At 36.8% G+C, this 13,134-nt stretch overlaps 1 protein-coding gene across 2 annotated transcripts in view; it reads left to right on the top strand.

Annotated features, from left to right (window-relative positions):
* Window positions 1–13,134, top strand: part of LOC113263922 (uncharacterized) — a 124,318-nt gene that overhangs the window by 108,216 nt on the left and 2,968 nt on the right. Inside the window, exon 9 of one of the 2 annotated variants that reach the window (XM_057312237.1) lies at window positions 13,033–13,070. The exons of the other annotated variant lie outside the window; for it this stretch is intronic. Within the exon in view, the coding sequence (XP_057168220.1) occupies window positions 13,033–13,070 (38 nt within the window). The remainder of the gene's footprint in view (window positions 1–13,032; window positions 13,071–13,134) is intronic. 2 annotated transcript variants of the gene reach the window in all.

Here is a 13,134-nt window from a genome sequence, read left to right as displayed (position 1 = left end):
AGGTCTTCTTTAATTTCTCTTAGCAGTGCTTTTTAATTTTTTTAAAAATTAAAAAAAATTCTTAAAAAACTCAGCTTGTATGTATGTTTCTTTTTTAAAAAATTTTTCATTTGAGGATAGTTGACACACAATGTTATATTAGTTTCAATTATACAACATAGGGGTTCAATATCTCTATACTTATGCTGTGCTCACCACAAGTGTAGCTACCATCTGTCAACATAACAACACTATTACAATATCATTGACTGTATTCTTTATGCTGTGACTTTTCTTCCTGTGACTTATTCATCTATCTCTCACTTCCCTTCACCCATTTGCCCATTCCCTCGACCTCCCTTTTTTCTTGCATCCATCACTTTGTTCTCTGTATTTATAGGTCTGTTTCTTGGCAATATTTTTTAATTCTTAGTGTACAAATGTTACATTGGTTTAATTTATTTCTAAAGATTTTGCTATTTTTGATGCTGTGGTAGATGGAATTGGTTTTCTTCATTTTGGGGGAAATTATTCGTCACTAGAGCATAGAAATACAATGGATTTGTTAAATATTGATTTTATATTCTCTAATTTTGCTGAACTTTTTAATTTGTTCTAATAGTTTTTAAAATTATTTTTTTATTGTGGTAAAAAACACATAACCAAAATTCATCATCTCAACCATTTCCAAATGTGCAAGTCAGTAATGTTAAATATATTACCATTGTTGTACAACTAATCTCCAGAAATTTTTCATCTTGTAAAACTAAAATTCTACGCTCATTAAATGACTGCCCATTTCCCCTTTCCAAAGCTCCTGGCAGGCAGGATTCTACTTTCTATTTCTATGACTTTGACTTTCTATGAATTTTATGAGTGGATTCATGCAGGATTTGTCTTTTTATGACTGGTTTATGTCACTTGGCATAATAGCTTCAGTATTTATCCATGTTATAGCATGTGTCATGATTTTTTTCCTTTTTAAGGCTGAAAAATATTACATTGTAGTACATGCCACATTTTGTTTATCAATTCTATTGATGGACACTTGGATTGTGTCCAACTCTTGACTATTGTCAAAATCCTAGAGGAGAACATAGGCAGCAACCTCTACGACATTGGCCACAGCAACATTTTTCATGACACATCTTCAAAGGCAAAAAGATAACAAAAGAAAAGAAAAGGAAAAACAAAAAGAAACAAAAGGTAAAATGAACTTGTGGGACTTCATCAAGATAAAAAGCTTCTGCACAGCCAAGGAAACAGTCAAAAAAACTAAGAGGCAGCCCACGGAATGGGAGAATATATTTGCAAATGACACTACAGATAAAAGACTGGTATCCAAGATCTACAAAGAACTTCTCAAACTCAATACACGAGAAACAAATAAACAAATCATAAAATGGACAGAAGATATGAACACTTTTCCAATGAAGACATACAAATGGCTAACAGACACATGAAAAAATGTTCAAAATCATCAGCCATCAGGGAAATTCAAATCAAAACCACACTAAGATACCACCTTACGCCAGTTAGAATGGCAAAAATTGACAAGGCAAGAAGCCACAATTGTTGGAGAGGATGTGGAGAAAGGGGATCCCTCCTACATTGTTGGTGAGAATGCAAGTTGGTACAACCGCTCTGGAAAACAGTGTGGAGGTCCCTTAAAACGTTAAAAATTGAGCTACCCTATGATCCAGCAATTGCACTACTGGGTATTTACCCCAAAGATACAGATGTAATGAAGAGAAGGGCCATATGCACCCCAATGTTCATAGCAGCTTTGTCCACAATAGCTAAATCATGGAAGGAGCTGAGATGCCCTTCAACAGATGATTGGATTAAGAAATTGTGGTCCATATATACAATGGAATATTACTCAGCTATCAAAAAGAACGATTTCTCAACATTTGCTGCAACATGGATGGCACTGGAGGAGATAATGCTAAGTGAAATAAGTCAAGCAGAGAAAGACAATTATCATATGGTTTCTCTCATCTATGGAACATAAGAACTAGGAAGATTGGTAGGAGAAGAAAGGGAAGAAGAAAGGGGGAGTAATCAGAAGGGGGAATGAAACATGAGAGACTATGGACTCTGAGAAACAAACTGAGGGCTTCAGAGGGGAGAGGGGTGGGGGAATGGGATAGACTGGTGATGGGTAGCAAGGAGGGCACATATTGCATGGTGCACTCGGTGTTATACGCAACTAATGAATCATCGGACTTTACATCAAAAACCAGGGATGTACTGTATGGTGACTAACATAATATAATAAAAAAACATTAAAAAAATAAAAAATAAAAAAATAAAATGTTAATATATGATTAAAAAAGAATAGTGCTGCTATAAATGAGTGTGCGAATATTTCTTCAAGATCCTCAGTGTAACATTTTTGGAAATATACTTTGAGGTAGAATTGCCAGATCACATGGTAATTCTATTTTTAATTTTTTGAGAAACCATAGTATTGTGTCCTACAGGTGGCTGTACTATTTTGTATTCCCACCAACAAAGCACAAGGATTCCAATTTCTCTGCATCCTTACCACCAATTATTATTTTCTGAGTTTTTTTTTTCTTGATAATAGTGATCTTAGTAGGCATGAGGAATAGGAGGTAAAATTATTTTTTTTTCATTTCCCAAATGCTTAGTGATAGTGAGCATCTTTTTATAGACCTGTTTGTCATTTATATATCTTCTTTGGAGAAATGTCCATTCAAATCTTTTGCTCATTTTATAGTCAGATTTCTTTTATTATTTAGTTGTAGGAGTTCTTTGTATATTATGGATCTTAACTCCTTATTAGATATGATTTTCAAATATTTTCTTTCATTCTGGGGGTTTCATTTTCAGTGTTAGCTGTGTCCTTTGATGTACAGATTTTTTTTTGCATTTTGATATAGCCTGATTTGCAATTCAATATAGCCCAAAAATCTATTTCCCTGAATGAGTGATGTTGAGCATCTTTTCATGTGTCTGTTGGCCATCTGGATGCCTTCTTTGGAGAAATGTCTGTTCATGTCTTCTGCCCATTTTTTTAAAACTCGATTGTTTGGTTTTTTGGTTGTTGATTTGTAAAAGTTCTTTATATTTTTTGAATACTAACCTTTTATTGAATATGTCATTTGCAAACATCTTCTCCCATTCAGTAGGTTGCCTTTTAATTTTGTTGATTGTTTCCATTGCTGTGCAGAAGCTTTTTATTTTGATGTAGTCCCAATAGTTTATTTTTGCTTTTATTTCCCTTACCTCAGGAAACATATCTAGAAGAATGTTGCTATGGCCAATGTCAGAGAAATTACTGCCTGTGCTCCCCTCAAGGATTTTTACGGTTTCAGGTCTCACATTTAGATCTTTAATCCATTTTGAGTTTATTTTTGTATATGGTGTAGGAAAGTGGTCCAGCTTGTTCTTTTTCATGTAGCTGTACCTTTTTCCCAGCACCATTTGTTGAAGACACTGTCCTTTTCCCAATGCATATTCCTCCTTTGTAGAAGTTCAATTGATTGTATAATTGTGGGTTTGTTCCTGGGTTTTCTATTACATTCTATTGATCTATGTGTCTGCCTTTGTACAAGTACCATAATGTTTTGATCACTACAGCTGTGTGATCACTACAGCTGTGTGAAGCCTGGAATTGTTATACCTCCAGATTTGTTTTTCTTTCTCAGGGTTGCTTCGGCAATTCAGGGTCTTTCGTGGTTCCATATCAATTTTAGGATTGTTTGTTCTACCTCTGTGAAAAATGGTGTTGGTATTTTTATGAGGGTTGCATTAATTGTGTGTGGATTGCTTTGGGTAGTATGGACATTTTACTAATATGTTTTCTTCCAATCCATGAGCATACAATGTCTTTCCATTTCTTTGTGTCCTCTCAGTTTCTTTCATCCGTGTTTTGTAGTTTTCAGAGTACAGGTTTTTCACCTCCTTGGTTAAGTTTATTACTAAGTATTTTATTATTTTTGGTGCAGTTATAAATGGGATTGTTTTCTTAATTTCTCTTTCTGCTGCTTCATTAATCAGTATGCAGAAATGCAACACATTTCTGTACATTGATTTTGTATTCTGTGACTTGACTGAATTCATTAATCAGTTCTAGTAGTTTTTTGGTGGCGTCTATAATATCATGTCTTTGGCAAATAGTGAAATAGTGAAAGTTTTACTTCTTTATTTCTTTTTGTTGTCTGATGGCTGTGGCTAGGACTTCCAGTACTATGTTATATAAAAGTGGTGAGAGTGAACATTCTTGTCTTATTTCTGACGTTAGGGAAAAAGTTCTCAGTTTTTCCTCATTGAGTATAATGTTGGCTGTGGGTTTTCATATAAGGTCTTTATTATGTTGAGATATGGTCTCTCTAAACCTACTTTGCTGAGGATTTTTATGATGAATGGATGTTGCACTTTGTCAAATGTTTTTTCTGCATTTACTGAAATGATTATATGGTTTTTAGGCTTTCTCTTATTGATGTGATGTGTCATATTGATTGATTTGCAAATATTGAACCACCCTTACATCCCAGAAGTAAATCCCACTTGATCATGGTAAATGATATTTTTTAATGTATTGTTGGATTTGATTGTTGGTATTTTGTTGAGGATTTTTGCATCTGTGTTCATCAGAGATATTGAGTTTTCTCTTTTTTGTGGTATCTTTATCTGGTTTTGATATCAAGGTAATTCTGGCCTCACAGAATGAATTTGAAAGTTTTTCTTTTCTCTTCTATTTTCTGGAATAGTTTGAGAAGAATAGATGTTAACTTTTCATTAAATCCTTGGTAGAATTCGCCTGTGAAGCCATGTAGTCCTGGGCTTTTGTTTGTTGGGAGTTTTTTTGATTACTGATTGAATTTCATTGCTGGTAATCAGTCTGTTCAAATTTTCTATTTCTTCCTGTTTTCGTTTTGGTAGGTTATATATTGTGAGGAATTTTTCTATTTCCTCTAGGTAGTTCAATTTCTTTGCATATTAGTTTTTATAATATTCTCTTACAATTGTTTATATTTCTGTGGTTTGGTTATCCTTTCTTCTCTTTCATTAGTTGATTTTGTTTATTTGAGTCCTCTCTCTTTATTTTTTGGGTGAGTCTAGCTAGAGGTTATCAGTTTTGTTATCTTTTCAAAAAACCAACTCCTGGTTTCATTGATCTGTTCCATTATTTTTTGTTTCTTTGTTTTTTAGTTTCTGTATCATTTATTTCTTCTCTTATCCTTATTATTTTCTCCCTTCTGCTGTTTTGGGTTTTGTTTGTTTTTCCTTTTCTAGCTCCGTTAGGTATAAGGTTAGGTTATGTATTTAAGATTTTTCTTGCTTCTTGGGGTAGGCCAGTATTATTATATACTTCCCTCTTAGAATTGCTTTTACTGCATCCCAAAGATTTTGGATCATTGTGTTTTCATTTTCATTTGTTTCCATATATTTTTTTAAATTTCTTTTCTGATTTCTTGGTTGACCTATTCATTGTTTAGTAGCATGTAATTTAAGTTCCATGAATCTGGGGTCTTTCCAGATTTTTTCTTATGGAATTGTAGTCAGAAAAGTTGTGAGATATGACTTCAATCTTTTTGAATTTGTTGAGACTTGTTTTGTGGCCTAACATGTGATCTATCCTGGAGAATATTTCATGTGCACTTGAAAAGAATGTGTATTCTGTTGTTTTAGGATGAAATGTTCTGACTATGTCTGTTAAATCCATCTGTTCCAGTGTGTCATTCAAAGTCACTGTTTCCTTGTTGATTTTTTTGCTTAGGTGATCTGTTAATGTAAATGGGATGTTAAAGTCCCCTACTATTATTATATATATATATATATATACACATATACATATATATAATATTTGTATTGATTAGTTCCTTTATGTTTGTTACTGTTTTATGTGTTTGGGTGCATAAATATTTATAATTGTTATATCTTCTTGTTGGATTCCCCCCTTTATTATTGTCTAGAGTCCTTCTTTGTCTTTTGTTTTAAAGTCCGTTTTGTCTGATATAAATATTGTTACCCTGGTTTTCTTTTGACATGAATTTGAATGATAAATGTTTCTCCATCCCCTTACTTTCAATCTGCAGGTGATTTTAGGTCCAAAATGAGTCTTTTTTAGGCAGCAATTAGATGGGTCTTATTTTTTTTACCCACTTTGTCACCCTATGTCTTTTTATTAGAGGGTTAAGTCTATTTACATTCAAAGTAATTATTGATAGATATGTATTCATTGCCATTTTGCTACTTGTTTTTGGCTGTTTTTGTAGTTTTTCTCTGATCCTTTCCTCTCTTGCTCTCTTTCATGGTTGCCGGATTTCTTTAGTGATATAGTTGTATTCCTTTCCCTTTATTCTCTGCCTATTTATTATTGGTTTTTGATTTGTGGTTACCATTAGGTTTGTAAATATCATCGTATGCCTATAGCAGTCTGTATGAAGTTGATCGTCGCTTAAGTTTGAACCCATTCTTTACTGCTCCCCCTCCCCCACACCGCCACCATGTTTTAAGTATAAGGTGTCATATTTTACATAGTTTTATTTTGTGACTCCCTTGACTGATTTTTACAGATATACTTATTTTTACTGCTTTTGTGTTTCTTGCTTTTCGTATTCTCACTTATGATTTTTCCTTTTCACTCAAAGAGTCCCTTTTAATATTTCTTACAGGGCTGATTTAATGGTCACGAACTCCTTTAGTTTTTGTTTGTCTGAGAAACTCTATCTTTCCTATTCTGAATGATAGCCTTGCTGGATAGACTATTCTTGGCTGCAGATTTTTTCCTGTTAACACTTTGAATATATCATGCCACTTCTTTCTGGCCTGCGAAGTTTCTTCTGAAAAATTTGCTGATAGTTTTAGGGTTTCCCTTGTATTGACTGCTTTCTCTTACTACTTTAAAATTTGCTTCCATTATCACTACTTTTTGCCATTTTAGTTACTATGCGTCTTGGTGTGGACCTCCTGGGGTTGATTTTGTTGGGGAAGCTCTGTGCCTCCTGGATCTGGATATCTGTTTCCTTCCCTAGATTAGGAAAATTTTCAGCTATTATTTCTTTTTTTTTTTTTAAAGATTTTATTTATTTATTTATTCGACAGAGATAGAGACAGCCATCAAGAGAGGGAACACAAGCAGGGGGAGTGGGAGAGGAAGAAGCAGGCTCATAGCGGAAGAGCCTGATGTGGGACTCGATCCCAGAACGCCGGGATCACGCCCTGAGCCGAAGGCAGACGCTTAACCGCTGTGCCACCCAGGCGCCCCTCAGCTATTATTTCTTCAGTAGTTTTTCTGCCACCTTTTCTCTCTTCTTCTGGGATCCCTATAATGCGAATGTTATTATGCTTGATGGAGTCACTGAGTTCTCTAAGTCTCATCTCATTTTGCGTAATTCCTTTTTTTCCTCACTTTCTCAGCTTGATTACTTTCCATTACTCTGTCTTCCAGGTCATTAATTCACTCCTCTGCTTCCTTTAGCCTGCTATTTATTCTATCAGCTGTTTTTTAATTCATTTATTGTGTTCTTCATCTCTGACTGGTTCCTTTTATCTCTGTGTAAGGGTCTCACTGATGTCCTCTATTCTTTTCTCAAGTCCAGTGAGTGGACTTTATGATCATTAAATTATTTAAATTCTCTATTGGGCATATTACTTATCTCAGTTTCGCTTATGATTTTGTCCTATTTTTTCATTTGGGACATATTCCTCTGTCTCCTCATTTTCCCTAATTCTCTGTGTCTGTCTCTGTGTCTTAGGAAAGTCGGCTACTTCTCCTGCTCTTGAAAGTAGTGGTTGGGCACGCACGGTTAAAAAGGTGGAACTGGTCCTCTGTCACAGGGGACATGTAGTGGCTGTGGAGACCAGGGCTGGCCAGGGCTGATCCACAAAGTGTGCCAGAGCTGAGCTCTTCTAGAGCTGAGTGTAGCTGATTTTTACTGGTTGTAAAAACTCACAAAACTCAGTACCTCTGATTTCCAAAACCAAGTGCTATGGGGATTCATCTTCCCCATGCAGGCTCCCTGGTGTGATAGTCTGTTTCTTGCCCCTCTTCACACTCCCAGCTCCCTCCTGTGGCCAGACCTCAGGTTTTAGCTCCCCACCCTGCCTCTGCCCTTCTGACTCTCTTCAATGTGGCCTCTCATCTACATTTAGTTGTGCAGTTTGTTCTGCCAATCTTTGGGTTGCTTTCTGGGTTATTTGCACTGATGTGAGTGTTATCTAGTTGTATCTGTGGGATGAGGTGAGTTTAAGGTCCTCCTATTCTGCCATCTCTCCCAGATATTCCAATTTATGTCTTTTGATTGAGGAGTTTAATTTGTTCACATTTAAAGTAGCTACTAATAGTAAAGAAATTATTATTGTCATTTTTAATTTGTTTTCTCTATATCTTAAAGCTCTTTTGTTCCTCATTTCCTTCCTTACTGCCTTCCTTTGTGTTTAGTTGATTTTTTGTAGTGACATATTTTAATTCCCTTCTTGTTTTCTATGTATATTCTATAGAAATTTTCACTGTGGTTACCATGAGAATTACATATAACATACTACAGTTATAACAAAAATATACTATTGGTTTTTTAAAGTTTTTATTTTAATTCCAGTTATTTAACATACTTAAATATACTATTAACAACCTATTTTAAATGGATAACAACTTAACTTCAATTGCATAAAGTTTACTCCATTGCAGCTCTGTCCCCTCACTTTGTTTTACTGGTGTCACAAATTCCATCTTCTTATATTGCCTATCAACTAACATAAATTTGAGTTAATTTTTATGCTCTAGTCTTTTAAATTCTATAAAAGAATGGAAAGTGGATTTATGGACCAAAATTAAAATAATATGGGGTTTTATAGTTGTCCATGCATTTACATTTACTAGAGAACATTTTCATATCATTTTGAGTTAGTGTCTATCGGCCTTTCACTTCAAATTGAAAGTCTCTCTTTATCATAATTTTTTGTAGGGTAACTCTAAAGGTAATGAACACCTTCATCTTTTGTTTCTCTGGGAATGTCATAATTTCTTCCCTCATTTTTGAAGAACAGTTTTGCCAGATACAGAATTCTCACTTGGCAGGCTTTCTCTTTCACACCTTAAATTTATCATCTGCTGTCTTCTGTCCTGTAAGATTTCTGCTGAGAATTCCTGGTCCTAATCCCTGCTGACAAATACATAGAAGAAGGGAAGTTCAATATATGGAGTAAAAACATCTTTCCTGCAGCTTCAGTTCTAGGCCTCAGTTTGCTTTTTCTTGAAATACCTGCACCAGAAGGCTTGGTCTGCCAAAGCCATTTTTGATGGTGTCTTTGTAAATAATTCAAAGAGCTAGCGTAAGCATAATATTCAGTTTACTATAAAAAAGGAGTATTTTCTGTACTTGTGAGATGTGGGTTCTTCAATTAAATTGGCACAAAACATGACTAGTCTCAAAGTTTCCTTCTAAAGCCTGGGCTTCCTCATGGCTAAAATGTAGCGGATAGGATTAAGATGGCAAATGCCTACGAACACACCACTTAACTGCAGAGAGTTTAAATGTTTCATCCCTACTCATCAGGATACAAGATAGATACCACACTTCGCGCATAAAGAAAACTGTGGATTCAAACTTTATGATTGAATATTGAGTCAAGCTTACTCAGTGATAGATGGGATTTGTACTCGGGTTTTTCAACTGCCAGGGCTCTTTCCACTGAGTCAGACTGAAGATTAGTTAATAAAGGAGAAAATAATAATGAATAAATCTCTCCCTTTTTTTTCTTTTTTTTCTTTTTAAAGATTTATTTATTTGAGAGAGAGAGAGGGAGAATGAGCAAGGGGAGGGGCAGAGGGAGAGGCAGACAAGCAGACTGCCAGCTGAGCAGGGAGCCTGACACCCGGCTCAATTCCAGGACCCTGAGATCACAATCTGAGCCAAAACCAAGCGTTGGACGCTCAATCAACTGAGCCAACCAGGCGCCCCTCTCCCTTTTCTTTAAAAGCCTCCAGTGTCTCTCAAATATCTCTCGTGGAAAAAAACAAATTTTTACCATATAATTTAAGGCAGTGTCCCATCTTGTTTCAACTTCATTCCCCAATTTTCTCTCTCCTGCTCTAAAAAAATGAGTTCTGGAGACCTAACACAGAGGATAGTTATTATAGTAAAAATACTGTTTTATAAACTTTAAAGGTGCTAGGAGACTAGATTTTAACTGTCTCACTGGAAGAAGAAGAAGAAGAAGAAGGGGAGGAGGAGGAGGAGGAGAAGGAGGAGGAGGAGGGAAGGAGGAGGAGGAGGGAAGGAGGAGGAGGGGAAGGAGGAGGAGGGGAAGGAGGAGGGGAAGGAGGAGGAGGGGAAGGAGGAGGAGGGGAAGGAGGAGGGGAAGGAGGAGGAGGGGAAGGAGGAGGAGGGGAAGGAGGAGGAGGGGGGGAAGGAGGAGGGGGGGAAGGAGGAGGAGGAGGGGAAGGAGGAGGGGGGAAGGAGGAGGAGGAGGGGAAGGAGGAGGAGAAGGGGAAGGAGGAGGAGGGGGGGAAGGAGGAGGAGGAGGGGAAGGAGGAGGAGAAGGGGAAGGAGGAGGAGGGGGGGAAGGAGGAGGAGGGGGGGAAGGAGGAGGGGGGAAGGAGGAGGAGGGGAAGGAGGAGGAGGAGGGGAAGGAGGAGGAGAAGGGGAAGGAGGAGGAGGGGGGAAGGAGGAGGAGGGGAAGGAGGAGGAGGGGAAGGAGGAGGAGGGGAAGGAGAAAGAGAAAGATATGGAAGGGATATGATGGAGGTGTTAGCTAATACTGCGTTGGTAATCATACTACAATACGCTAATGTACGAAATCAACATGTTGCTCACCTTAAATTTACACAATGTTATATGTCAATTATATCTCAGTTACAAAAATATATTTGCATCCTGTCCTCTTAACAAGCTTCCCTAAACCTGGCTGCCCTAGAGACTCATCCGGGAGCTTTTACAATGTACTCATGCCCAGGACTCATCTACTAACAATCAATTCACAATTTTGACTGCAGGATAGGGTATTCATACTCTTGAAGTTTCCCATATAATTCCAATATGCCTGTAGTTTTAAAAAAATATTAAATGCTTAGGTCATTAATTATCTAATTATCATTCCCAAACTCTTCTTTTTCCTGCTTGATGCTCTTGTTCTTTTTCACTCACTTGCTTGGAAAGCTTTCACGTATCTTCTTTATCTTAGGATCTATGATGCTTCCCCATACCTCTGCTTTGTTAGATCAAGTTGTCCTCAAACCTCCTGCTGAGGAAGATCTATTGAGAAGTACGTGTGACTTACTTTAGAGCCCCAAGGAAGGATAAGAATATCTCTGTGTCTTATCTGCACTGGGCCATCAATATTACCCCATCTCTTCACCAGCAGACAAATAAAAAAGACTTAGCTAGAAGGAGATGGCTGAGCAGGAAATGTGAACAAGGCAGCCATAGACTCCGGAGCTGCTGACACCACTCCCTATTATCTCTCTGTGTCAGGTGGGTCCGGTGGGGGATCTAGGGAGGTGGCCCTGGTGTGTAGCCCTGCTGTGAGGATTGCTCCAGGTCTGTCTTTCCAGAGATCATCTGTTCCTATTGCCTGAGGAAAATAACTGAGATTCAAATATGTAGTTTTTAAAAACAGAGCCAGGCTTTTTCTGGGCTGACTACAAGTTGGGAGAATAATCAGTCCTTCCATTTTGTTAATAGTTATTTTGGGGGGCTCTCTTGTATATCTTTTGGGGGTGGGGGGCTTCCAAGTGATGAGACTCTATGTTTTACTGAATCATAGGAAGATAAAAGGGAATAGTCATCTAGGAGGTTGGAGCAATTCCTTTAGAAGTAAGAAACATTTGAAAACTGGGTTCTGGATTCTTTTCGGGTATCCAATTTAGCATGTGTATCAATGTTATAAATATTCTTCAAGATTTCTTCTACAGACTTGCTAAAATGCCCCTCTTGTCATCAAGACTCAAAGTTTTTTTCATCATTGCCTTCTTATTCCCTTGTTATTCCGGTGAGTAAAGTTTTATTCCTGGGTGAAACACTACATATCCTAGAAAAAAAAATGCAAGAAGCAGCTATTATAGTTTGGGAAAAGAGAAACTGATTTTGTGGAGTTTGAAATTCATAAACCAGTAAAATGAAACAGGCGCATGATCCAAATGCCTTCAATTACTTTCATTATTCTCATTTTCCACATTAGAGAAGTTGCAATGGAATGGTAGATTACAATAGGCAGTAGTTTTTAGGTCTTTGTTCATCTGTAGCTCAAGAACTTCAGTTAAATTCTTTTTCCTTTTTGGGCCCAAATTTCATGATTGCTAAGTGCAAAATGTCGGAAGAATGATGTCTTCTAGGTCTGACATTCCTTGACAATCTGATGTGTCGTTTGCCGGCTCTGAGCCTACTAAATTAAGGCTTGTGTAGAGGAGAACTTATTGATTCTTTTTTTCTGACGACTTACCTACCTATGAAGCTCAAGATTGTCCATGAATTTCAGAATAAGGTAGTTGTGAGGTATCAGTTGGAGCCCCCCAAATAGGACAAAGTACTGATTAATTTTTCCTGCTTAAGTAAATGCATGCTAAGCATTGTCTTCCTTGATACTAGAATAGCTCCTTTAAAAATTGATATAAAAAATACTATCTTTGGGGCGCCTGGGAGGCTCAGTCATTCAGCGTCTGCCTTTGGCTCAGGGTGTGATTCCAGAGTCCTGAGATCCAGCCCAGCATCGGGCTCCCTGCTCCACTGGGAGCCTGCTTCTTCCTCTCCCACTCCCCCTGCTTGTGTTTGCTCTCTCGCTGTCTGTCTCTCTCTGTCAAATAAATCAATAAAATCTTAAAAAAATATAAGGGGTTATTTAAAAATAGCATGCACACTGGTTTTGCATATAGCTAGATTATTTTGGAAATTAAATTTTTAAAAAGATTTGTCTCATTATAAGTTTTTTTTAACTACTGACACAAATTCTCATTTATTAGGTGCAATGAGTAGGCAATTTATATCAATTTCTGGTGCAAATAGATATGGATACTTCTTACCAGAGTCCATTTTGTTTGTCTGTTTGTTTTTAACTTTTTTTTCTCTGCTTTGGTTGCAGAAAATGGCTTTGTAAAATCATCCAAGAACAAGATTTCAGTAAGTTATTACTGATTGATTTGGAAGTAAAAAAAAGATAAAATTTTAACCTTATTTTATTGAA

This window comes from Ursus arctos, unplaced genomic scaffold (assembly GCF_023065955.2).
Source record: "Ursus arctos isolate Adak ecotype North America unplaced genomic scaffold, UrsArc2.0 scaffold_15, whole genome shotgun sequence".
Lineage (NCBI taxonomy): Eukaryota > Metazoa > Chordata > Mammalia > Carnivora > Ursidae > Ursus > Ursus arctos.
The sequence above is the reverse complement of the archived record's forward strand: the minus strand, read 5'-3'. Positions and strand labels throughout refer to the sequence as shown.